At 45.5% G+C, this 27538-nt stretch overlaps 1 protein-coding gene across 8 annotated transcripts in view; it reads left to right on the top strand.

The window, feature by feature from the left end:
* The first annotated feature begins 8578 nt into the window (after window positions 1-8578).
* Window positions 8579-27538, top strand: part of LOC140489423 (RNA binding protein fox-1 homolog 2-like) — a 370713-nt gene continuing 351753 nt past the window's right edge. For 7 of the 8 annotated variants that reach the window (XR_011963127.1, XR_011963128.1, XM_072588967.1 and 4 more), the window contains exon 1: window positions 8579-9088. Coding sequence is in view for 6 of the 8 variants with exons in the window: in XM_072588967.1 (XP_072445068.1) it covers window positions 8891-9088 (198 nt within the window). In the remaining 2 variants the exon portion in view is untranslated. The remainder of the gene's footprint in view (window positions 9089-27538) is intronic. The other variant, XM_072588963.1, reaches the window with a different exon arrangement.

The following is a 27538-nucleotide window of genomic DNA, read 5'->3' as shown; positions in this document are numbered from 1 at the left end:
AGAGAGAGAGAAGTGAAGTGGCTGGAGGGAGGGAGAGTGGGGTTTTGTCATCGTGGATCCTGGGAGATTTTCCAAGCTCCCTTTGATTTGTGTAGGATGACAGAAATCATACCACAAAGGTCGAATTATACAGAGTTAACAAATCTGTTGTTAGGTTTTGCGGCATGAGGTGAGGTGAACTCTTGAACATTTTACTGTTTAACATAAAGACCACAGTAAAACATTTATTTTTTATGATTGAGTACATTGGCTGCTGTACTAAACATGACCGCTCTAAATCATTGGTCAGTTTACCCTCGGTCGTTACCTCTGTGTTTCTGAAGGCTACAAGAAATCCTACCACATTGCATGCAGTCTGTGTTGGGGGTTAATCAACCATGTCCTGCAGCACACAGCTAAACCCATACGTGCCTCTTTTAACAGACACCCCTGTGCATTTTCTGGCAAAGATCCCAGTCAGTGAAAAGAAGGGCTTTGACCTGATTTTTTTTCTTCTTTGTCACCCCTGCCAGCCAACACACACGATAGTAAGGCCAATTACAAACCTCTCGCTTTCAATATTTGTAGACAAAAAAAAATGAAGTGATTGAAATGACACTGTAAAAAGCGATTGCTTGTCTCTCAATGTTACCTTGTATCAGTGTTTGTAGATTGGCTGTCCTGGGATTCTGCCTCTAGGCTATGACTGTTCTCCTTTGTTGATTTACCATGGCTTTTAGGAAAGCTGACAATTGTACAGGATGAGGCTGACGTGATTTGACTATTTTAAAACACTCCTCCTGGCCAGTCTCTGATATTCTACCCTCTGTAGAGCTCAGGTTGAAACCCCGCTGACCATATCCTCACTCTTGTTAAGCCTCATTGTGGTAGTGTGCTGAAAATCAAGCCTTGCTATTCCTGAAGTCGTCACAAAGTTGTTTAATGAAAGTATGCAAAATTCCTCAATTTACGTGTTTTTTAATCCTAGGTTTCTGCACGTAAGAGGAATTCTTTATTAGAGCTGAATAGATTCCAGCTACAGATAAACAATTACGGACTGGTGACATATCTTCAATCATTAAAACTCCAACTCTCTCATAAACTATCCCCCCCACAGACAAAGATTGGGGGGTGTGGGTGTTGGTAGGGAATGGCTGTTATGGGTGGAGCAAATGACTGAGCAAGTACTTCAGTGGTTTCTGTTCACAGGGTTTGCTGACAATGTCATTCTGGCTTGTCAGGATGAACCCACAACTCATTCTGTTATTTGTACCCCTCTAATTCTGTCATCTTGAACATCCACAATTTAATTGCTTTACTGTCAACAGCTTTAGCTGCTTGGATCCTGAACTCTGCAATTCCCTCCTTATGCTTCCCCTACTGTTTCCTCCTTTTAAAACACTTCTTAAACAACAACGTGATCAAGCTTTTGACTATTTCCCCATATATCTCCTGATGTGAATCAATGTCTAATTTTGCTTTATAATGCTTTGTGAGCACCTTCAGATATTTTATGATACTGTAGGTGTCGTATAAATGCAAGTAGTTGTTGTAGTCTGACATTTAAACAGCAAAGTACTCTCTATTCAGAACACATTCAGGACAGCCTCACTTGAGTCACTTCACACCTGGTCTCATATTAAAAGGATAATTGTAAAAAGCAAGCAATTTAGAAAAGTACACTCAGACAGTGTTCTACACTTGCTCACTTCTTTTTTCATGTGTGAGGGAAGCTAGGAGTCTGAGATTGTTGTTTTACTGATTATATTAATGCATTTATGAATCTGGTAACGATTGCTGAAATCCTTCAATTTGACTACTACCAGTCTGATCAATATCAAACAAAATGTAAAGTAACTAATGTCGAAGGAATGGTATTTTATTCTTGAGAGTTATCTATCTGGGAAATGTTAAACCTACAATGTTAAATGTACAAAAATAAGCAAGTGAATAAAAATAATTACAGAAATTACAAGAAAGGATGGGGCTTTTAGACTTAAACTCATAACAGAATAAGAAATGCAGGACTATGGAGAAAGAATTTGAGGTTCCGAAGCTCCCAGGTGTGGAGGTATCAGTGTCATGGTAATTTCTTGGGCTAATAATTTGGCTAGTTCTCTGGGTTTAAATTGAAATCCCACCATATAGCAACTGGTAGAATTTAAATTCAATTAATACATCTGGAATTAAAGGCTAGTCTAATGGTGATTTGGTGGTCTTTTAGTTGCTTAAAAACCCATTGAGGGAAATCTTCTGTCCTTACCTGATTTGGCATACATACCAGACCCACAGCAATAAGGTTAACTCTTCATCTTAAATGGCTGAAAACAAAAAAAATGCTGGAAATCACAGTGGGTCAGGTAGCATCCATGGAGACAGAGTGAGCTAATGATTTGAGTCCAAATTGCTGTTTATCAGAGTTGCCTGAGCAAGCTATTCAGTTCCATTTCTAAAGAAAGAAATTCAACCAACACACCATCTGACTGTCACTTCTTGTGTCTAGGTGCAACTGACAGTGGAACACACTGCCCTGTTTTTTTTTAATGAACATATGAGGTCTTGTGCCAGAATTGGGAGATCTGGCTCACAGATGTATCAAGCACCAGCCTGACATTGTGACAGTAACCAAATGATACCTTACAAACCATGTCCTGCACAGCATCACTATCCCTGGGTGTGTCCTGACCCACCAGCAGGGCAGAGCCACTGGAGTCTCTAGATATGAAGGTGTTGTCCAGGCAGTTCTCAATAATAACTGGACCTTATGATGTTTTATGAAATCAGGTAAAACATGGATGAGGAAACATCCTGCTGCTTACTAAACCCTACCACCCCCCAAACACACATTAAACTGACGAATCACTGTTTTATTTGTTCATGGAATGTGGGTGTTGCTGATTAGCCCAACATTAATTACCCATCTGTAGTTGCTGTGGAGAAGGTGATGGATTATTGAAGTGCTCCTGTACTTGTGTAGGAACACACACCATGCTGTTGAGAAGGAAGTTGCAGGATTTTGATTCTGGGTGGGAGACTTTAGTAGCTCCATTACAGATCAAATTAGCTGAGTCCTAAAGGACATACCTGCTAGCCTAAGTCTGTGACAGGTCATCAGGGAATCAGCAGGAAGGAAAAAAAAAGACCATATCCTCACCAATCTATGTATTTGTCCATGACAGTATTCAGAGGAGTTACCATTTCACAATCCTTGTGGAGACAAAGTCCCATTACATATTGGAGGTACCCTCCATTGTATTGTATTACTATGCAAAACATGATAGATTTTGAACACATCTGACAACTGAAGACTGGGCATTTGTGATGTTTTGTGGGCCATCAGCAGTAGCAGAATATTATTCAACCACAATCTGTAGCCTTATGGTCTGGGATAGACCCCATTCTACCATATTGTCATGGCTGGGAACTGGCTGGCTGGAGGAGCAGAAAGAAGCAAACCTATAATTAGGTGTCAGAAACAACTACTGTAGGACTACTTCATTTCATTTTTTTTTCTCTTTCTTTTTTTTCTCTAAGGACACCCGGGCTCTCCATCCCCTACTTTTTTTTTAAATTTTTTTTTCCCCCACACTACCGCCTAAGTGCGGTAGTGCTTATTTTTTTCCCCAGCACCCATGGTGTGTGTGTGTGTAGATGTGAGACACAGTGAAAGACACAAAGTGCACAAATCTTTATTCAATTTCCACCACCAGGAAGATATGAAAAACACCTGAGTGGCCAGTGACAAGCACTGCCCTTCAAACCACAGGGCAATGCTGTGTGATCAAAACAGTGAAGGGGAGGGTAGGGACTAAATCAAAATAGAGTTGGACGGGGAAATAATACACTCCACTCCCTGCGGCGCCCACCTCTCCCTGAACGACTCCAGGGTGTTGGTGGACACCGCGTGCTCCTTCTCCAAGGACACCCGGGCTCTAACGTAACCGCGGAAGAGGGGCAGGCAGTCGGCCCTAACGACCCCCTCCACGGCCCGCTGCCTGGACCTGTTGATGGCCAGTTTGGCCAGGCCCAGGAGCAGACCCACGAGGAGGTCTTCGGACCTGCCCTCCCTCCTCCGTACCGGGTGCCCGAAGATCAGGAGCGTGGGACTGAAGTGCAGCCAGAAATAGAGGAGAAGGTTTTTAAGAAAATCAAAAAGGGAGTGCAAACGCCCACACCCAATATATACATGGTCCACGGACTCCACAGCGCCACAGAACAAGCAGTTGGGCTGGGAGTCCGTGAACCACCGCAATCTGCGGTTGCAGGGGACTGCTGCGTGCAGCACCCTCCACCCCAGATCCCCGAGAGAAAGGGGGAGGACTCCCGCGTAGAGAGCCCTCCACTGGGGATCCCCGCCGCCCGGTGGCAAATGGGCACGCCAAGGCGTGTCCGGACGGTGGATGAGGGAGAAGAGGTGGACGGTGTGCAGCAGCAGTCGATACAGGGCCTTCCTTTTTATATCCCTGAAAGGGACAAAATTAAAATTCCGGAGGCGGCTCAGGTTGTGGGGCACAGGCTCCCGCGGGAACTATTTCATTTCAAACAGTGGGAGCAGCACGTGTGATAGGCAGAGCTGAGTGATCTCACAGCCAATGGAACAGATTTAAACTCTGCAGTCCTGTATAGGTGGGAACAATTAAACAATTAACAAAAACAGGATGAGGAACAGGAGGTGGCTCCAAATATTCCCATTTTTGGATGGTAAGGGAGCTAAACAGTGAAGTTTGCACATTCTCCCTGTGTCTGCATGGATTTCCTCCAGGTGGTCCAGTTCAGTGTAAAGTAATAGGGTGTGGGAATGGGTCTGGGTGGGATATTCTTTGCAGGATCAGTGTAGACTTGTTGGGCCAAATGGCCTGTTTCCATACTGTAGGGATTCTAAAGTAAAGTAAACAAACAAGTGCAAAAGATGAGGCTACAGGGAGTGAGTTATCTTCTCAGATGCCAGTTTTCATCTAATTTGACAAGTTAACTAGACCAGCTATAGAGTGGTAGACCAGTGGGAGTTTGGCGCACTGACCTCTACACCGCTGAAGCCTGGCGCCAACTCTTCCTCCTGCCACCTCAACCACGACCTCACCTCCCATCACCAAAACCACCATCTCCCAGACCAAACACAACCTCATCACCTCAGGGGATCTCCCACCCACAGCCTCCAACCTCAGAGTCCAGGAGCCCCACACCGCCCGGTTCTACCTCCTATCCAAGATCCACAAGCTTGACTACCCCAGCCAACGCATCATTTCTGCCTATTCCTGCTCCACCCAACTCCTCTGCACATACCTTGATATGATCCTATACTGCCGATCTGGGAACTCCACACATGCATTCAGGAGACTGTCCACGCCTTCCACCTCCTCCAAGACTTTTGTTTCCCTCCCCCCAATGCCTCATCTTCACCATGAACATCCGTCACTATATACCTCCATGTGCCATGACCAGGGCCTTCAAGCCCTCCATTTCTTCCTCTCCTGATGTCCTGACCAGTACCCTCCTACTGACACTCTCATTCGTTTGGCTGAACTGGTCCTCACCCTCAATAATTTCTCCTTTGAATCCTCACACCTCCTCCAGATGAAAGGGAAAGCCATGGGCCCCAGCTCTGCCTGTCTCTGTTGGTTCTGTGGAACAGTCCAACTTCCACAGTTAGTCCAGCACCAGCACCACTGCCCACCTTTTCCTCCGTTACATTGATGACTACCGGTGCCACCTCGTGCTCCCACAAGGAGGTTGAACAGTTCATCAACTTCACCAACACATTCCACCCTGACCTTAACTACACCTGGACCATCTCAGATAACTCCCTCCCCTTCCTGAACCTCTCCATCTCCATCAACGGTAACCGACTCAACACTGACATCTTCTACAAACCGACCGACTCTCACCCTGCCTCCTGTAAAAACGCTATCCCTTATTCCCAATTCCTCCGCCTCCACCGCATCTGCTCCCAGGAGGACCAATTCCATCACAGAACACACCACATGGCTGCCTCCTTTAAAGACTGCAAATTACCCTCTCAAGTGGTTGATGGTGCCCTCCAGTGCATCTCATCCACTTTCTGCACTTCTGCCCTTGAACCCCCCCCCCCCCCCAAAGCAATGAGGACAGAACCGCCCTGGTCCTCACCTTCCACCCCACCATTCTCCGTATACATTGCATCGTCCTCCGTCATTTCTGCCACTTTCAAATGGACTCCATCATCAGAGATATATTTCCCTCCCCACCCCTATCCACTTTCTGTAAAGACCATTCCTTTCGTGACTCCCATGTCAGGTCCATGCCCCCCAATAACCCACCCGCCCCACCCTGGCATCTCCCCCCCCCCCCCCCCCACCACTGCAGGAGTTGCAAAACCTGTGCCCACACCTCCACCCTTACCTCTGTCCAAGGCCCCAAAGGAGCCTTCCACATTCATCAAAGTTTCACCTACAGTTCTACACGTCATTTATTGTATCCGTTGGTCCCGATGCGGATTGGGGAGACATTATGCCTACTCGCAAAGCGCTTCAGAGAATATCTTTGGGACACTTGTTTCAACAGACCTCACCACCCTGTGGCTGAACACTTCAACTCCCCCTCCCATTCTGCCGAGGACATGCAAGTCCTGGGCCTCCTCCATCGCCACTCCCTTACCACCCAACGCCTTGAGGAAGAACATCTCATCTTCCATCTCTAGACACTCCAATCCCATGGCATCAAAATGGATTTCACCAGTTTCCTCATTTCCCCTCACCCACCTTATCCCAGTTCCAACCTTCCAGCTCAGCACCATCCTCATGACCTGTCCTACCTATCCGCTCCATCTTCCTCTCCAACCTATCAGCTCCACCTTCCTCTCCAACTTATCACCCACTTCCATCTACAGATCACACTATCAGCTACCTTCCCTCCAGCCACACTCCCCTCCCATTTATCTTAACAAACCCTCGGCTCTCAGCCTCATTTCTGATGAAGGGCTTTTGCCCGAAACGTCAACTCTTCTGCTCCTTGGATGCTGCCTGATCTGCTGCGCTTTTCCATCACCGTACTCTTGACTCTAATCTACAGCGTCACTTTCACCTAGACCAGCCACATAAACACTGTGTTTACTGCAGCAGGTCAGAGGCTGGGAATTCTATAGTGACTTACCCCCTGACTCCTTATATCTTGTCCACCATCTACATGGCACAAGTCAGGAGTGTGATAGAATAGCCTGCCCATTTGTCTGGATGTGTGCAGCTCCAACAAACACTCGAGAAGCTTGACACCATCCAGAACAAAGCAATCTACTTTAGAACATAGAACAATACAGCACAGAACAGGCCCTTCGGCCCACGATGTTGTGCCGAACACTTGTCCTAGCTTAAGCACCTATCCATGTACCTATCCAATTGCCGCTTAAAGGTCACCAATGATTCTGACTCTGCCACTCCCACAGGCAGCGCATTCCATGCCCCCACCACTCTCTGGGTAAAGAACCTACCCCTGACATCTCCCCTATACTTTCCAGCCTTCACCTTAAATTTATGTCCCCTTGTAACCCTCTGTTGTACCCGGGGAAAAAGTCTCTGACTCTATATATTCCCCTGATCATCTTATAAACCTCTATCAAGTCACCCCTCATCCTTCGCCGTTCCAATGAGAAAAGGCCTAGCACTCTCAACCTATCCTCAACTTTATTGGCAATACATCCACATTTAGTCCCTTCACCAATCCATAGTGTCGGCAGTGTGCACCATTTATAAGATGTTCTGTAGCAACTTAGGTTCCTTTGACAGTACCTTCCAAATCCATGACAACTACAGTCTGGAAGTACAAGGCGGGAGATATGTGAGAACACACAGGTTCCCTCCAAGATGCATACCACCCTGAAAAATATATTACTTCTTCAATGTTGCTGGGTCAAAATCCTGAACCTCCTACCCTGTGGTTTAAGGTGAAAGACCTTTCGAGGAATCACAGGTTAGCAACAAATATTGAACCAGTCAGCGATGCTCAGTTTCCATGAATGAACAAAACGAACTCCCCTGGGGTACAGCCCTCTGACCCTGGAGTGAAGCCTCTTGACCTCAGGGTAAAGCCCCCCTCTTCTTGGGGCGAAGCCCTCTTACCTTTGGGTAAAGCCCCCTGACCCTGGAATGAAGCCTCTTGACCCCAGGGTGAAGCCCCCTGACCCTGGAATGAAGCCTCTTGACCCCAGGGTCGAGCCCCCTGACCCTGGAATGAAGCCTCATGACCCCAGGGTGAAGCCCCCTGACCCTGGAATGAAGCCTCTTGACCCCAGGGTGAAGCCCCCTGACCCTGGAATGAAGCCTCTTGACCCCAGGGTCGAGCCCCCTGACCCTGGAATGAAGCCTCATGACCCCAGGGTGAAGCCCCCTGACCCTGGAATGAAGCCTCTTGACCCCAGGGTCGAGCCCCCTGACCCTGGAATGAAGCCTCATGACCCCAGGGTGAAGCCCCCTGACCCTGGAATGAAGCCTCTTGACCCCAGGGTGAAGCCCCCTGACCCCGGTTCCGGCTGGGGAGGGGGGGGGGGTCTCCGCGGGGCCGGGCTGGAGCGGGGTTTTGGGGCCGAGCGGCCGCGCAGTTCCCGCCTGATTCCGATCTTTCCCGAACATTCCCGAGCGCGCTCCCGCGTGTGTCGGAGTCGGGCGCGCGTGGACGGGGACGGGGACGGGGAGAGTGTGTGTGTCGCGCGCGGCCGATCCGGGTGTTTTTTTTAAAGATTGTTTTCCGCTCCCGGTTCAAAGCTTTTCCCGGTTTTGGCGGCGGCGGCGGCGGTGAGCCTGAGCGCGGGCCTCGGGCACGGTCTCGGAGCCGGAGCCGCCTCTGCCCGGGACTCGGAGTACACTGTTCCCCTGGCTCCCAGCTCCCTGCCTCCCCGCCCGCTCCCTGCCCGCGCTCTGCTCCCCCTCACACGGCCCGCACCATGGCGGCGGAGGCGGGGGCTACCAGCGGCTTCGGTCCAGGACCTGGTCCCGGCCCGGGCCCCGGCGCCGAGCGGATGCTCCGGGGGCTGAAGCGGGACGAGTCCGGAGACCCGGCGGCGGCTGAGGCCAAGAGACAGCGGCTGGAACCGAACCTGAACCCGGGGGAGAACGGGATGAGCAGCGAGGCCGCGGCTCAGGTAAGGACAGGGGGGGGGGGGGGGCACATAACACAGACCACCCCCCCCCCCCATACCCACTCTCATCCACAGACCCCACCCCCACAACTCCCCGTACCCCACAACCACACCCCCTCGTCCCCCCCATAGCCCCTAGTTCCCCCCCCACACACCCCCCTCGTCCGCCCCCACCCCCATCCCCGCCCACATACCCCTCGTCCCCCCCCACCCCCCCTTCCCTCCCACACACCCCCATCATCCCCCACACCCCCATCATCCCCCACACTCCCCCTTGTCCCCCCCGTCTCCCACACCCCCCCTCGTCTCCCCCACACCCCCCCCTCGTCTCCCCCACACCCCCCCCCCTCGTCTCCCCCACACCCCCCTCCCCGTCTCCCCCACACCCCCCCCTCGTCCCTCCCCTCACACACCCCCCTCCTCGCCCCCCCACACACACCCCCCTCGTCGCCCCCCCACACACACCCCCCCTCGTCGCCCCCCCACACACACCCCCCCTCGTCGCCCCCCCACACACACCCCCCCCTCGTCGCCCCCCCCCCACATCCCCCCGTCCCCTGTTCCCCCCCACATCCCCCTCGTCCCCTGTCCCCCCCCACATCCCCATTCCCCTGTCCCCCCCCACATCCCCTCGTCCCCTGTCCCCCCACATCCCCATTCCCCCCCACATCCCCCCACATCCCCCCACATCCCCCACACCCTCCCTCGTCTCCCCCCCCACACACCTCCCCTCGTCCCCCCACACACCGCCCCTCGTCCCCCCCACACACCCCCCTCGTCCCCCCCCACACACCCCCCCACACACCCCCCCTCGTCCCCCCCCACACACCCCCCCTCGTTCCCCGCCCACACACCCCCCCTCGTTCCCCGCCCACACACCCCCCCTCGTTCCTCCCCTCACACACCCCCCTCCTCGCCCCCCCACACACACCCCCCTCGTCGCCCCCCCACACACACCCCCCCTCGTCGCCCCCCCACACACACCCCCCCCTCGTCGCCCCCCCACACACACCCCCCCCCTCGTCGCCCCCCCACACACACCCCCCCCTCGTCGCCCCCCCACACACACCCCCCCCTCGTCGCCCCCCCACACACACCCCCCTCGTCGCCCCCCCACACACACCCCCCCCTCGTCGCCCCCCCACACACACACCCCCCTCGTCGCCCCCCACACACACACCCCCCTCGTCGCCCCCCCCCCCACACACACCCCCCTCGTCGCGCCCCCACACACACACCCCCCTCGTCGCCCCCCACTCCCCTCCGTTCCCCCCCACACACCCCATCTCGTCTCCCCCCCCACACGCCCCATCTCATCTCCGCCCCCCACACGCCCCCCTCGTCTCCCCCCCCACACACACCCCCCTCGTCTCTCCCCCCACACCCCCCCGTCCCCTGCACACTTCCCCCCCCCCCCCCCCACACCCGCCCGTTCTCCCCCTCGCATCTCATCTCCCCCCCCCCCCCACACGTGCCCCCCACGTTGCCCTCCCCTCGCCCCCACCGTGTCCCCCACGTCCCCCATCTCACCCCCTCCCATGGACCCCTGTTCTCACCCCCTCCCACAAACCCCTGGTCTCCCCCTAACATCCATCCCCCACATTTCCCCCCATCATGAACTCCCAAAAAAAATGCACCAAGGCCGACATGAGGATGTGACTTAAGCTCAGCATAAATCAGCTGGGACCATTTCAAATATTGTGGAGAGCCTCCCCTATAGGAGTTAAATTTTCTTATAATACTACGTTAGACTAGCTATTACTATTTCAAAATGTATTGTTTAATAGGCAGGTTATTTGAATAAAATGGTCCAAGTGATGCTGTATGTGAATAAATATAGTCCTGTTTTACTGAGATAACACCTTCATTCTAGGGAGAGGACATTTCTTCAGATTTCAGGGAGATCTTGGCTGCGACCTTTGAAACTCTGCTCATTGGCTTATTAAATCCAAGGGAGTTCACGGTTTTTTATTGCAAACCCATAGGTTTAGTGAAAATGGATGTAACAAAACAAGTTACATTTACAGTGTATAGGAACTTTTAATGTGGAAAACTTCCAAGATGCCAAGAGTTATGAGGTATAAATTGAAACCCAACCAAAGGTTCAGATATTGGAATGATTCACTAACTTGTCATGAAGGAGTGGAGAGGGAATGACTTTTATATGCAGTGAATATTAGACCGTATGGTCTGCATGGTTTCAGGGATTTTTACCAATGGTTTTGCTAAGATAGTTTGGGATGTTTTAAAAAATGGTTAGAGGGACAAAAGTTTTTGGAATAATGGATGAAGTTACTTGGTGGAAGGAGGTGAAAACTTGGTTTTGATGTCCTTGGAGCCAATCAATAAGCACAAAGGTGGTGGATCAATTAGATTTAGCGCATTAAGGGTAAAGGCACCAGAGTTTGGATGATCTTAAGTTTATGGAGGATGGGATGTAAGAGGTCATTTCAAGATAGCATAGATTGGAAAAAATTAGTGTAAATATTGAAGGGTGCAGGTGAGTGATAATATGGGGGGGAGAAAAGATGAGAATGACATTTGCAAATTATCACTATACTGTAATATAAATTGAAAATAATCATCTTTTGTTTAACTGAGCAATTCCAATTAAATCATTATTCAGTTAGCAATGAAGCAGTTTGAATCTGAATCCAAAACTCTTTGGTGATTGTATTTAAGGATATTGGGTAGACCAATTAGGACTCCGATGAGGAGAAATTTCTTCACCCTGAGAGTGGTGAGTGTGAAATTTCTGCCGCAGAAAGCTATTGAGGCCAAAACGTAAAACATTTTCAAGAAGTCGGTAAGGCCATAAGATATAGCAGCAGAATTAGGTAATTATATCCATCAAGTCTGATCCGCCACTTGATTCAACCCCATTCTCCTGCCTTCTCCCTTTACTCCTTAGGTTCTCACTTAGTAAGGGGACCATCTGTCTCTGTGTAGAAAGATTAAATGACATGACTTCCATGGCCTTCTGTGCCAATGAGTTCCACATATTAACCATCCTCTGGCTGAAGAAATTCCTCCTCAGCCCGGTTCTAAAGAATAGTTCTTTCACTCTGAGGCTATGTGCTCGGGTCCTAGTTTCTGGTGCTAGAGGAAACATCTTCTCCACAGCTATTCTATCCAGGCCTCTCAGTGTTCTGTAGGTTTGAATGAGATTTCCCCGTCATCTTTCTAAACTTTGTGAACAGACCCAAAGCCCTAAATCACACCTCATTTAGTAAGCTGTTCAGCCTGAAGCCATTCTTGTAATCCTCCCCTGTACCCTTGCGATGCCATCCTTTCTTGGATAATGGGACCCAGAATTGCTCTGAATATCCCAAATATGGACTAACCAGTGTTTTATACAGCCTCAGTAATACAGCTCTGCTTTTGTATTCTAGCCCTCTTGAAAGAATGCTAATGTTGCAAGATTGAGTTAAATCATAGTTATGGGAAAAAGCTGGAACATGGTTCTGTGTGGGAAGCTAATTTTGGGGATTGGTTAGCTCAGTTGGCTGGCTTGTAATGCAGACTAATGCCAGTAGGATGTGTTCAGTTCCTAATTGCCGTCTCCCTCAGATGGAAGGAAAAATTCGTCTTCACTCGAACAGATGAGTAATTTGAATAGTATTTGGTGTATAATACTTATAAATTGTGAATGAAATTGTATACAATTATTGCGAATTGGTATACATGCCGATTGTAATAGCAGTGTGCAAATAGGTAACTGAATAATGAGAATTGACAAACTAAAACAAATTGCATGATATACATACAGCTCCTAACAAAGTGCACATGGCAAAAATATTCATAGTAAGCTGTAAGATAAAGCTTTAATTTATATGCTCCTGTCTTGAGTTTCTGAATCTGATGTAAATCCTGAAGTGTCCTGACCTGAAAAGTTGACTCTCCTGCTCCTCCAATGCTGCCTGGCCTGCTGTGCCTTTCCAGTTCCACTTTTTATCAACTCTAATGTAAAGCATGTTAGGTACAGTGTGCACTTCTATTTGTGGTGGCTAATGTACAGATATTTGAGTGCAAGACCTCAAACATCAGAGGAAAATAGCCAGTCAATCTCTTTTGAATCAGATTGGCTGGTTGAGAGGAGAATATTTATTAAGGTTTTGGGGAATCCTCTTGGTCTTATAATACCGTGTGCTGTTCAATGTTGAGCCATTGATTTAACAATATATGGCCTTGTTTTAATGTGTGAGTAAACTATAGCGTATGATATAGGCTTCCTGTTGATTGATATTTATTTGGTAAAGGTATTGAGGGAACCAAGGCAAATAAACTAAATTACAGTGATTATCTTGAATGGTTGAACAGGCATGAGGGGCTGAATGGCTAACTCCTCTTCCCATTTGTTCTATTCTACACTGTTAATATAGGTGAGATAACTCCTGGAATAAAAGTTTGTGTTGAGCCTCTGACTCTAATGTGCAACCATCTATGAGAATATAGGAGGCATGGTTAGTAAGTTTACAGATGACACCAAAATTAATATTATAGTGGACAGTGAACAAAGTTACCTAAGAGTGCAATGGGATCTTGATCAATTGGCCTGTGAGTCAAGGAATGGCAGGTGAATTTTAATTTAGATTTCAAAAATTGCAACATCTTATTTAAGACAAACTAGGGTAGAACTTACACAGTAAATGGTAGGGCCCTGGGGAGTTTTCTGACACAGCCCTAGGGGTGCAGATGTATAGTTCCTTGAAAGTGGTGTCACAGGTAGACAGGGTGGCGAAGAAGGTGTTTGGCATGCTTTCCTTCATCAGTCAGATCATTTACTATCAGAATTGTGACATTATGTTACAGCTGTACGAGACATTGGTAAGGCCACATTTGCAGTATTGTGTAAAATTCTGGATGTCCTGTTATAGGAAGGATGTTGTTATACTGGTAAGGCTGCAAAAAAGATTTGCAAGGATGTTCCTGAAACTGGAAGGGTTGAGTTATAAGAAGAAACTGGGAAAGGGTGGGACTTTTTTTTTCCCCTGAAGGGTAAGAGGCTGAGCAGTGAGTGACCTTATAGAGATTTATAAAGTCACAAGGGCATAGAAAGTTGAATAGCCAAGATTTTCTCTCCCCAGGGCAGGGAGTTAAAAACTAGAGTGCATAGATTTAAGATGAGAGGGAAGAGATTTTAAAAGGGCTCTGAGGAGCAACTTTTTCGACACAGTGGTGCGTAAATGAAATGAGCTGCCAAAGGAAGTGATAGAAGTGAATATAATTACAACATTTAAAAGACATTTGGACAAGTATGTTTGGGGGATATGGGCCAAATGCAGGCAAATAGAACTAGTTCAGTTTAGGAAACCTGGTCCGCAAGGACACGTTGGGCTGAAGAGGCTGTTTCCATGCTTTTTGTCTCTGTCTCTATCCAAATCAAACTGACAATGTCAACAAGAGCATTTAATAGAAACAGAATGTAGGAGTAGGAGTAGGCCACTAGGCCTTTCAAGCCTGCTCTGCCAATTGATATGATCATGGCTATCCATTATCCTTATTCTGTGACCCAGTCATCAAAAACATCCTTCCTGTACGTAGAAAGTTCTTAGCTTATCATTTTAAATGTTCCTAACCACAAGTGCTTCAATCCAGTTCAAAATACTCCAAACAGACCAAGTTGTAAAGATAGGCTTATGTACAACAACAGCTTGCATTTATAAGGTACCTTTTAATGTACAAAAATATTTTCAGAAATATAATCAGACAAACATTGTCACTAAGTCAAAGGAAGTGTTAAGAGAGCTGCCATAATCTGCATTAAAATAGTTGCCTTTTAAAGAAAGGGTGAGGTGGGAAGTTTTTGGATGGAATTCCAGAGTTAAGATGGTTGATGGCTGAAGGCACAACTGACTGAAATCGTAATGCTGTTGGTTCCATAATTTTCACTTGTTGGCAGCAGATAGCTAGAAAGTATTTTTGCTCTTACGTAATCTTGAGTAAATTATTAGTACACAAGTTCAAGGAAAATTTTCAATTAAATAAGCCACTTGGCGATTCCAATCTCCAGTAAGCACCATATATCTGCAAATTAAAACGGCAGGTTGCATCATAGTGAAGAATTAAAATTGTTGTACGAGTGAAAGGGAGAAGCTGGAGGTAAAATGACTGAATTCTATCCTATTTATGAGCATGTCAGAAATCACTTGACAACTAAACAGATAACTGGATAAAGATATTTCCAAGTTGTTAGGCAACATGGTTGGCATAGTCTAGTTGAAGCAAAGGCTCTGTTTCCATGTTGTGAGACTGTGTAATGGAAACTAAAATGTTACATTACCTTGTTCATTGTACACCAGAGGCAGCTGGCAAGCACTCGTGAAAAGATGTATGTTGAAGCACTCTGAGCACTTGACACTCTATTTTTGAGGAGTTATATTTTTATTGTCACTGGACTATTGTAAATTCTAGGCTATGGTGCTGTAACCAGTAAGACAAGTGGCATATTTATTTATATCTTCTGTTGAATTAAGGGCGTTCACTCCCTCTAATACTCACCACTCCTCAATCAACATGTCGGAAGCCCTTAGAACTCTGAATGAGTGTGCACAAACTACCACAATTGCACTTCAGACACTAGTCTTTGTGAGAAACAGCTAATATATGTGCCATTTGGCATATATTAAATTGTAATATGTTAGTATTTCACGTACTGAAAAAGTACAATTACAAATTCAAGATTTATGGTGAAGCAAAGGCATGTATGTCAGGAAGTAGTTACATAATGTCAGAAAGCTGGTTACTGATCTGATTTGCACAATCCCAGCTAAAGCAGCTTTGTCCATTCTAAACTCGATAAGCAGCCATGAAACAAGCTTTATCTACCATGATCTTGAGTGGATTAAACCAGGGAGTATTGTGATGCAAATCTCAGCCAATTTATGAGGTACATTAAAAGGCAGAGATCCCCATAGCAAATGGGGAAACTGCCAAGTTACTGAGCAGGTTTCTATAATAAAATCACAGAAAATAATTAATGTTGTTTCAGTTTTGGTTTTCTGAGCAAGACAGTTAACCTGTCCTTGTAACAGACTATGTGCCTGTTAGCTGAGGCTGTATAAAATTATGTAAATAGCATGCTGGCTTCATGACCACTCAAATACTAATCCTGAAACTACCCAAAGTTTTTATTACTGCCACCAAATAATACTTTATTGTATTTTCAAGAACTTTGTGGGAGAGTGGGGGGTTAAATATCTCTTACATAGACCATCAACAACTTATTTCCTGTGGCCAGATTACTCTCAACTGGATCTTAAAATAACATTGATGAGATCATTTAACAAAAAACATTATCTGCCCACAGCAAATTGGATTTTCACTAGAATTCAGTAAGGTAAGTTGGAAACACAATAGCCTTCAGGAGAACAAGGGCAGTGGTGAAGGTGGCACTGGACTTGCAAAACTGCATTGTTATTTTTTTCATTTAACCTATTTTTCTAATCAGCCTGTTCAGAGATGTGGTTACATACCTCCAGAGCAGGTAGGACTGGAGTGTGGGTTTTTCAGTCCAATGATAGTGATACAACCACTGCATTGTTAATTACGTGCCTGAATATTTGGATGTGAATTTAATAATCAAATCATCAACATGTTGGAAGGAAGAATATGACTCAGTTAATAAGCTTTAAGATTATTTAACATATACTTTATAAGTAAAGCCAAAGAAAGGACAACTTTCCAGTCAGTGTAGCACATCCCTCCAGTATTCTTGACTCTTCCATCGTAATTCAAAACGTTTGAACATTGTCATGGTTTTCGTCCTCACCCCCTGCAAAGAATATCTCCCAAAATTTTAACTCTTGCTAGCCTGAGTGCAACAGCCATGATAGCTCTGTGTTCTCAGCTGCACGCTTTCCAGGGTTCTCACTGGATAATGATTAGTACTGGTAATTGAATTTTATGCCCAACTGCCAATCCACAGAGACCAGATGATTTAACTTCAAACCTCTAGTCTGTGTAGTTTGTTAAAAGGAGTATTATAAGGCAAAGTGTGATGTCAAGCCGTAAAAGAGACATTAAATGAAATGATAAAAGCCACTATAAGGGATGGACTTTAAAGACGTCTTAAAGGACTTTTAAAGTCAGGTGGCTGACTCTGTGGGGTCTGCACATTCTCACCACGTCTGCATGGAGTTCCTTCCAGGTGCTCTGGTTTCCTCCCACAGTCCAGGGATGTGCATGCTAGGTGAATTAGCTATGAGAAATGCAGGGTTACTGGGATAGGATAAGGGGGTGGGTCTAGGAGGGTCACTGTGGCCTCAGTGGGCTGAATGGCCTACTTCTATTCTGTAGGGATTCTGTGATTCTATTAGTAAGGGTTACGGGTTGTGATTGTAAACAGAAAACCTGGATAATTTAAGAAAAAAAATCCTTAAAGAAGCTGAAGGTTGTGCAGGCCAGTTTCCCATAATACCTGAAGCTTCCTGTAGATTTTTTTCAAGTCATAGCAAAGTGCCGCATAATGTGTTAACAAAATTGAAACTCATAGCATTAAACAGGCAGGGGCTGCGTTGATATAAAATTGACAAAGGAGTGAAAGACAGGGTGACGGGAGAGACCATGTTTGTGAAAGTGGCTCTCCCAGGATGAGACTAACCCATGTCACATTGGGTGTGCTGATGCCTGTGATATCCCTCAAATGCAGGATATTCAGCCACAGAATTTATGCTGTTAAACAGTTTCCTTCCAGAGTGCAACAAAGTATGTCCAGAGTTAATGTTGGGATCACTTTTTATTTGTACAAATACACTACCTCAAATCCAGTGATTTGAAAACCAGCTGTGATTGCAAACCTCATTCTTTCTGAACCGGCCCTGTGCAAATTTTGAATGAGTGAAGGAAGTTACTTATTGCGTGTGGGGAGGGCGTGCTGCTGTGTCAGTGTGGTGAATAGTTATCTGCATTGAAGAGAAAGCTACACTTCAGTGTATATTCTAAAGGAATTGTTCTCTTCGATGTGTCCCCTATTCATTGAATTGAACTTCTGATTTTTATTTTCCTTGCAGCAATGAAGCTGTGTCCCCCCCCCAATCCCCACCCTTCACTCCCTAGCCATATTTTAAATCCAGCCGAGCCTGCAATTCTGCCTCCCTTACCTTATGAGTGAAGACAACTGATTGTCAACAATCTCAACCAGATCTGGTAAAACAATGATGAGGATTTGAATGAAGTCACTGAAGTGACTAAGAATGTTAAACTCACTCAGGAAGAACAAAAGACTTTGGAATCTGGTTAGCTAGACTATTTACCTGTGTATTGAAATTGGGATCAAGGCATATGTCTATTTTTGCTACAGGTTTGAGCTTTATAGCTACTAAGATTTTAGATTTAGATTTAGATTTAGATTTAGATTTAGATTACTTACAGTGTGGAAACAGGCCCTTCGGCCCAACAAGTCCACACCGCCCCGCCGAAGCGAAACCCACCCATACCCCTACATCTACATTTACCCCTTACCTAACACTATGGGCAACTTAGCATGGCCAATTCACCTGGCCTGCACATCTTTGGACTGTGGGAGGAAACCGGAGCACCCGGAGGAAACCCACGCAGACATGGGGAGAACGTGCAAACTCCACACAGTCAGTCGCCTGAGGCGGGAATTGAACCCAGGTCTCAGGCGCTGTGAGGCAGCAGTGCTAACCACTGTGCCACCATGCCGCCCACCATAAGGCCATCCAATTGGAAGTCTACAGGCTTGGCTTAACACCTTCAAGTTTCATGAAGTTGCCACCTTGCCACCTATTCCAAGTCAGTCAGATCACATAGCATTATCAAATAGTATTGTTCAAATGGTTTTCATTTTTAATATTTCAGTTTGATCTTTACTAATTGTAAACAGATTGTACTCATGCAGAGACATTGTAGAAAAATGGAAGTGTTAATAAATCCAATGTTTGAAAAGTGAATTAATACTACCAGAAACATGGCCATTAGCATTCATGTCATTTGGTTTTGTTTGTCTGCTATTTACTGAATCGAGGAGTTCCAAAATCCAATGGAGATTCAGTCCTGAAGTTGCCGAGTTTGAGATGCTTTCTGTTAATGGCATTTTTTAAATGTTTTTGAGTATGGGGCATCATTTCGAAGCATTCCACTTAGACTATATTTGTGAAGTGAACCAGGAGACTTTGGGAAGGTAGAGACTGGTGAAATGGGGAGCCACATGGTGGGTGAATTTGAGCACAGAGAAGTGTGAAGTGATTCATCTTGGTGGGAAGAATGAGGAGAGGCAATATAACTTGAGTGTGCAATTTTAAGAGGGGAGCAGGAACACAGACTTGGGGATGCATGTACATAAATTCTTGTATGTTGGCAGGGTATATCTCAGCTGTCTCTTTTAAGAAAAACATATAGAATCAATAGCTTTCTGAATAGAATATAAATAAGCAGTTATTTTTTATCCAAAGAGGACAGATGTACAAAAACAGAAAAATGGGGTCAAAAGAGAGAAAATGGTAAATGACTCGTTAATTAAATGCATGCAGTACAGTATTTGGAATAAAATAAATGAATTAATAGCACAAAAACATGTTTAAAAAGTATGATCATTCAGCAACTATCGAAACTTGGTTACAAGGAGCTCAAAACTCTAAACTAAATATTTATAGTTGTGAGACGTTTTGGAAGGATTGACTGGAAGGAAAGTGTGTTGGGCTAGTTTAGTATTGGATGGAACAAGTATGATAACAAGAAATGATCTTGGAATTTAAGATGCAGAATCAGTATTGGTGGAGATAAGAAATAACAAGGTGAAGAAGGAAAGTCAAATTGGTAGAGATGTCACAGGGAAGAATTCATAGAGTGTATTTGGGACAATTTCCCAGAATAATATTAGATTAGATTCCCTACAATATGGAAATAGGCCCTTCGGCCCAAAATGTCCACACCGACCATCCGAAGAGTAACCCACCCAGACCCATTCCTCTACCCTATCTTTCCCCTGACTAATGCACCTAACACTACAGGCAATTTAGCATGGCCAGTTCACCTGACCTGCACATGGTTAGATTGTGGGAGGAAACCGGCGCACCCAGAGGAAACACATACAGACACAGGGAGAATATGTAGACCCCATACAGACAGTTGCTCGAGGTGGGAATCCAACCCAAGTTCCTGGCACTGTGAGGCAGCAGTGCTAACCACTGAGCCACAATGCCACCCTAAAGATTAGAATCCGTACAGTGTGGAAACAGGCCAATTGGCTCAACAAGTCCACACCGACCCTCCAATGAGTAACCCACCCAGACTCATTTTCCTCTGACTAATGCACCTAACACTATGGCCAATCCATCTGACCTGCACATCTTTTGGATTGTGGGAAGAAACCAGAGCAACCGGAGGAAACCCAGGCAGACACTAGACAAATGTGCAAACTCCACACACAGTTGCCCAAGGCTGGAATCAAACCCGTGTCCCTGGCACTGTGAGGCTGCAGTGCTAACCACTGAGCCACTGTACTGTTTGTTGTAGATTCAACCAGGGATCAGACTATTTTGGATCTAGTGATATGTAATTTATTATGTGTGATAAGTGATCCCTTAAAAAAAAGTGACCAGAACATGGTAGAATTTAGCATTGTGTTTGAGTGTGAGAAACTGGAGTCAGGAATGACTGTGCTAAACTTAAATGAGGTAATTACATGGGAATGAGGGCAGAGCTAGCTGGAATGGACGAGGAAAGAAGTTGAGCAGCAATGCTGTTTGAGGAATAATGCAGACAGTTAAGAAAATAGTTCATGGCTTGCAATTAAAATATATACCAGTGAGAAAGGAGGATTTAATGATTGCTTTTTCTGTGGACTCAGCTCTTTCTGTGGACTCAGCTCCCTCCACTTACTCACCTGCTGATCATATCCCTTAATTCCTTTACTGTTCAAAAATCTATCAATCTTTGCCTTAAAAACATTCAATGGGGTAACCTCAACTGCTTCGCTGGGCAGGGAATTCCACAGATTCACAACCCTTTGGGTAAACAAATTCCTCCTCAACTCAATCCTAAATATGTTCCATCTTATTTTAAGGCTCTGCCTTCGAGTTCTAATTTCACCTGCTAGGGGACAAACACCTCCCTGCTTCTATCTTACCCATTCACTTATAAATTTATACGTTTCTTTAAGATTTCCTCCCTCATTATTCTAAGTTCCAATGCATATGGTCCCAGTCTACTCAACCTCTCCTCATAAGCCAAGCCCCTCAACTCTGGAATCGACCTAGTGTACTTCCTCTGCACCCTCTCCAATGCTAGTACTTCCTTTAGCAAGCAAGGAGACTATACTTAAGGAGTGGCCTTACCAGCACCCTATACAGCTGCAGTGTAACTTCCCTGTTTTTGAACTTCACCCCTCTAGCAATAAAGGACAAAATTCCATTTGCCCCCTTTATTTCCTGCAAGCCAACTTTTTGTGAATGATGCACAAGGACACGAAGGTCCCTCTGCACAGCAGCATGCTGCAATTTTTCACCATTTAAATAATAGTCCATTTTGCTGTTATCCTGACCAAAATGGATGACCTCACATTTACCAACATTGTACTCCATCTGCCAGGCCCTTGCCCACTCACTTAAGCTGTCTGTATCCCTCTGCCGATTTTCAGTGTCCTCTGCAGACTTTGAGACACCACACTTGGTCCCCGACTCCAAATTATCGATGGAAATTATAAACAATTGCAATCCCAACACTGATCCTTGAGATACACCATTAGTGCCAACCAGAAAAGTACCCATTTATCCCCACTCTTTCCTTTCTGTTAGTTAACCGATCTTTTATCCATGCTAATACATAATCCATAACGCTGTGTGCCTTTATCTTATGCAGCAGCCTTTTGTGCGCCACCTTGTTGAATGCCTTCTGGAAATCCAGATGCACCCACATCCATCATTTCCCCATTGTCTACCATGCTCGTAATGTTCTCAAAGAATTCCACTAAATTAGCTAAACATGACTTGCCTTTCATGAACCCCTGCTGCGTCTGTCTGCTAAGACAGTTTCTATCCAGATGTCTCACTGTTTCTTGATAGATTCAAGCAATTTCCCCACTACAGAATTTAAACTAATAGGCCTACAGTTACCTGCCTTTTGTCTATCTCCTTTTTTAAACAGTGGCGTCACACTTGCTGTTTTCCGATCTACTGGAACTGTTCCAGATTCCAGCAAATTTTGGGAAATTAGCATGAGTGTATTTACTATTTCTCTGCACCATCCCTTTTAGTATCCTGGGATGCATTCCATCAGGGCCAGGAAACTTGTCTGCCTTTAGCCCCATTAGCTTGCCCAACACTATCTGTTTAGTGATAATGATCATTTCTTGGTCCTCAACTGCGATAGCCTCCTTGTCACCAATTATTGCCGTGTTATTTGTGTCATTCACTGTGAAGACCCATACAAAGTACCTGTCAATGCCTTGGCCATTTCCTCATTTCCTATCATTAAACCCCCCCCTTCTTGTGCTCTAAAGGACCACTTCCGTTTTATGTATTTGTAGAAACATTTGATACTTGTTTTTATATTCTGAGCTAGTTTCCTTATACTCTACCTTACCTTTATTTGTAGCTTTTTTTGTGGCTTTCTGTTGACCGTTAAAAATTCCCAGTCCTCTAGTTTCCCACTAATCTTTGCCACTTTATGCATTGGCTTTCAGTACGATACCTCCTTTATTTCCTTAGCTATTCGTGGCTGATTATCCCTTGAAATGGAAAGAAAACTGTAGCAAAGCTTAATTGTAAACCAGTAGAAAGTCCTAAAAACCAAAAAAAATGACCAAAACGGAATAGAGGGGGAGAAAATAAGATTACAGTGTAAACTTGCAAGAAATATCAAGGAGGAAAGCAAAAGATTCTTTACATATGTGATTGGGAGATGCTGATGTTGGACTGGGGTATACAAAGTTAAAATCACATAACACCAGGTTATAGTCCAACAGGTTTAATTGGAAGCATTAGCTTTCAGAGCGCTGTTCCTTCATGAGGTGGAAGGAGCAGTGCTCTGAAAGCTAGTGCTTCCAATTAAACCTGTTGGTCTATAACCTGGTGTTGTGTGATTTTTAACTTTTTACAAATATGAAAAGGGAAAAGAGAGGCCAAAGTGAGCACGAGTCCATTGGAGAATGTGTATGGAGAAATAGTGGAAGTCAGGAAATGGCTAAGGAGTTGAAGAAATAATGTGTATCAGTCTTTAAGAAAATATTCAATAATCAAGGGACAATAGGGAGAGAGAAAATAAATACAATAACCATCACTCTAATAAAAGTATTAAGGAAAGTAAAATGGGTTCTGAAGGCCAATATTAATCATCTTATGGATAGGTCCCCTGGACCTGATGGGATGTATCCTAGAATATTAATGGACATAGCTACAGACATAGTGGATGCATTTGTAGTAATTTTCTAAGAATGCTTAGATTCTGGGCAAGTGTTGTAGGATTGGAAAATTGTCAATGAAACATCCTTCCTCAAAAAGGGAAGGAGACAAAAGACTAACTACAGGCCAGATAACTTAACATCTGCTTTTGGAAAAATGTTAGGGAGTGGATTAAAAAAGATACAAGAGCAAAGCATTTAGAAAGGCAAACTGTAATCAAGTGGAGTCAGCATGTCGTGATGAATGGGAAATCATGCCTGCCAACCTTATTAGAATGAGAAGTAACAAACAAGATAGATAAAGGGGATGCATTTAATGAAATGTCTGAATTTCCAGAAGCTCTTTTGGTAAGGTACCATATGTTCGCCTACTTTCGTATGAGAGGAACCTGTGGTGTTGGAGAAGAATATTAGCAAGGATAGAAGATTGGCTAACTAACAGAGAGGCATTTTTAGGATGGCAACCTGTAATTGGTGGGATACCACCAGGATCAGTACTGTGGCCACAATTATTTATAATGTGTTTAATGACATTGATAAGGGAAGTGATTATATTATAGCCAAATTTGTGGATAATGCACAAATAAGGTGGGAAGGGGAGAATTGAGGATGATGCAAGGAGTCTGCAAAGTGATATAGACTGATTAAGTGAGCAGGAAAAAATACTTGGCAGATTTAATATCATGTGGGAAATATGAGGTTGTATGCTTTGACAGGGAAAATAGAGAAACTGAATATTTAAATGGAAAAGACTGCAGCACTCTACTGTGCAGAATTAGAGCCATAGAGATGTACAGTACGGAAACAGACCCTTCGGTCCAACCTGTCCATGCCGACCAGATATCCCAACTCAATCTAGTCCCACCTGCCAGCACCTGGCCCATATCCCTCCAAACCCTTCCTAGTCATATACCCATCCAAATGCCTCTTAAATGTTGCAATTGTACCAGCCTCCTCCACATCCTCTAGCAGCTCATTCCATACACGTACCATTCTCTGTGTGAAAAAGTTGCCCCTTAGGTCTCTTTTTATATCTTTCCCCTCTCACCCTAAACCTATGCCCTCTAGTTCTGGACTCCCTGACCCCAGGGAAAAGACTTTGTCTATTTATCCAATCTATGCCCCTCATAATTTTGTAAACCTCTATAAGGTCACCTATAGCCTCCGACACTCTAGGGAAAACAGCCCTAGCCTCTCTCTGTAGCTCAGATCCTCCAACTCTGGCAACATCCTTGTAAATCTCTTCTGAACCCTTTCAAGTTACACAACACCTTTCCGATAGGAAGGAGACCAGAATTGCACGTAATATTCCAACAGTGGCCTAACCAATGTCCTGCACAGCCGCAACATGACCTCCCAACTCCTGTACTCAATACTCTGACCAATAAAGGAAAGCATACCAAATGCCTCCTTCACTATCCTATCTACCAGCGACTCCACTTTCAAGGAGCTATGAACCTACACTCCAAAGTCTCTTTGTTCAGCAACACTCCCTAGGACCTTACTATTAAGTGTATTAAGTCCTGCTAAGATTTGCTTTCCCAAAATGCAGCACCTCGCATTTATCTAAATTAAACTCCATCTGCCACTTCTCAGCCCTTTGGCCTATCTGGTCAAGATCCTGTTGTAATCTGAGGTAACCCTGTTCGCTGTCCACTACACCTCCAATTTTGGTGTCATCTGCAAACTTACTAACTGTACCTCTTATGCTCACATCCAAATCATTTATGTAAATGACAAAATGTAGAGGGCCCAGCACCGATCCTTGTGGCACTCCACTGGTCACAGGCCTCCAGTCTGAAAAACAACCCTCCACCACCACCCTCTGTCTTCTACCTTTGAGCCAGTTCTGTATCCAAATGGCTAGTTCTCCCTGTATTTCATGAGATTTAACCTTGCTAATCGGTCTCCCATGGGGAACCTTGTCGAACGCCTTACTGAAGTCCATATAGATCACATTTACTGCTCTCCCCTCATCAATCTTCTTTGTTACTTCTTCAAAAAACTCAATCAAGTTTGAGAGACATGATTTCCCATGCACAAGGCCATGTTGACTATCCCAAATCAGTCCTTGCCTTTCCAAATACATGTACATCCTGTCCCTCAGGATTCCCTCCAACAACTTGCCCACCACCGAGGTCAGGCTCACTGGTCTATAGTTCCCTGGCTTGTCTTTACCGCCCTTCTTAAACAGTGGCACCACATTTGGCAACCTCCAGTCTTCCAGCATCTCACCTGTGACTGTCGATGATACAAATATCTCAGCAAGAGGCCCAGCAATCACTTCTCTAGCTTCCCACAGAGTTCTCAGGTACACCTGATCAAGGCATCCAGCACTTCCTCCTCTGTAATCTGGACATTTTGCGAGATGTCACCATCTATTTCCCTACAGTCTATATCTTCCATATCCTTTTCCACAGTAAATACTGATGCAAAATATGCATTTAGTACCTCCCTCATTTTCTGTGGCTCCACACAAAGGCTGCCTTGCTGATCTTTGAGGGAGGAGAAAATGAGGACTGCAGAAGGGTTTGCCCGAAACGTCGATTCTCTTTCTCCTTTCATCTTTGAGGGGCCCTATTCTGTCCTAGTTACCCCTTTGTCCTTAATATATTTGTAAAATCCCTTTGGATTCTCCTTAATTGTATTTGCCAAAGCTATCTCATGTCCCCGTTTTGCCCTCCTGATTTCCCTCTTAAGTATACTCCTACTTTCTTTATACTCTTCTAAGGATTCACCCGATCTACCCTGTTTATACCTGACATATGCTTCCTTCTTTTCCTTAACCAAACCCTCAATTTCTTTAGTCATCCTGCATTCCCTTTCGTTACCAGCCTTCCCTTTCACCCTGACAGAAATATACTTTCTCTGGATTCTTGTTATCTCATTTCTGAAGGCTTCCCATTTTCCAGCCGTCCCTTTACCTGCGAACATCTGCCTCCAATCAGCTTTTGAAAGTTCTTACCTAATACCGTCAAAATTGGCCATTCTCCAATTTAGAATTTCAACTTTTAGATCTGGTCTATCCTTTTCCATCACTATTTTAAAACGAATACAATAATAGTCGCTGGCCCCAAAGTGCTCCCCCACTGACACCTCTGTCACATGCCCTGCCTTATCTCCCAAGATTAGGTCAAGTTTTGCACCTTCTCTAGTAGGTACATCCACATACTGAATCAGAAAATTGTCTTGTACACACTTAACAAATTCCTCTCCATCTAAACCTTTAACACTATGGCAGTCCCAGTTGATGTTTGGAAAGTTAAAATCCCCTACCATAACTACCCTATCATTCTTACAGATACCTGAGATCTCCTTACAAGTTTGTTTCTCAATTTCCCTCTGACTATTGGGGGGGGGGGGGGGGGGGTCTATAATACAATCCCAATAAGGTGATCATCCCTTTCTTATTTCTCAGTTCCACCCACATATGGGCGGCACAGTGGTTGACACTGCTGCCTCACAACGCCAGAGACCCAGGTTCAATTCCCGTTTGCGCATTCTGCCCGTGTCTGCGTGGGTTTCTTCCGACAGTCCCAAAAATGTGCAGGTTAGGTGAATTGGCCATGCTAAATTGCCCGTAGTGTTCAGTGAAGGGGTAAATGTAGGGAAATGGGTCTGGGTGGGTTGCACTTCGGCGGGTCAGTGTGGAATTGTTGGGCCGAAGGGCCATTTCCACACTGTAAGTAATCTTAAAAAAAAACTTCCCTGGATGTATTTCCAGTAATATCCTCCCTCAGCACAGCTGTAATGTTATCCCTTATCAAAAATGCCACTCCTCCTCCTTTCTTGCCTCCCTTTCTATCCTTCCTGTAGCGTTTGTATCCTGGAACGTGAAGCTGCTAGTCCTGCCCATTCGCTGCACCCGATGTGGCCTCCTCTATATTGGGGAGACAGGCCGTCTACTTGCGGAACGTTTCTGGGACACCTGGACCAACCAACCAACCCAACCACCCCGTGGCTCAACACTTCAACTCCCCCTCCCACTCCACCAAGGACATGCAGGCCCTTGGACTCCTCCCTCGCCAGACCATGGCAACATGACGGTTGGAGGAAGAGCGCCTCATCTTCCACCTGGGAACCCTCCAACC

Source organism: Chiloscyllium punctatum, chromosome 18 (genome assembly GCF_047496795.1).
Source record: "Chiloscyllium punctatum isolate Juve2018m chromosome 18, sChiPun1.3, whole genome shotgun sequence".
Classification (NCBI taxonomy): domain Eukaryota; kingdom Metazoa; phylum Chordata; class Chondrichthyes; order Orectolobiformes; family Hemiscylliidae; genus Chiloscyllium; species Chiloscyllium punctatum.
Note: the sequence above shows the minus strand (reverse complement) of the source record. Positions and strands in the feature narration are given on the sequence as shown.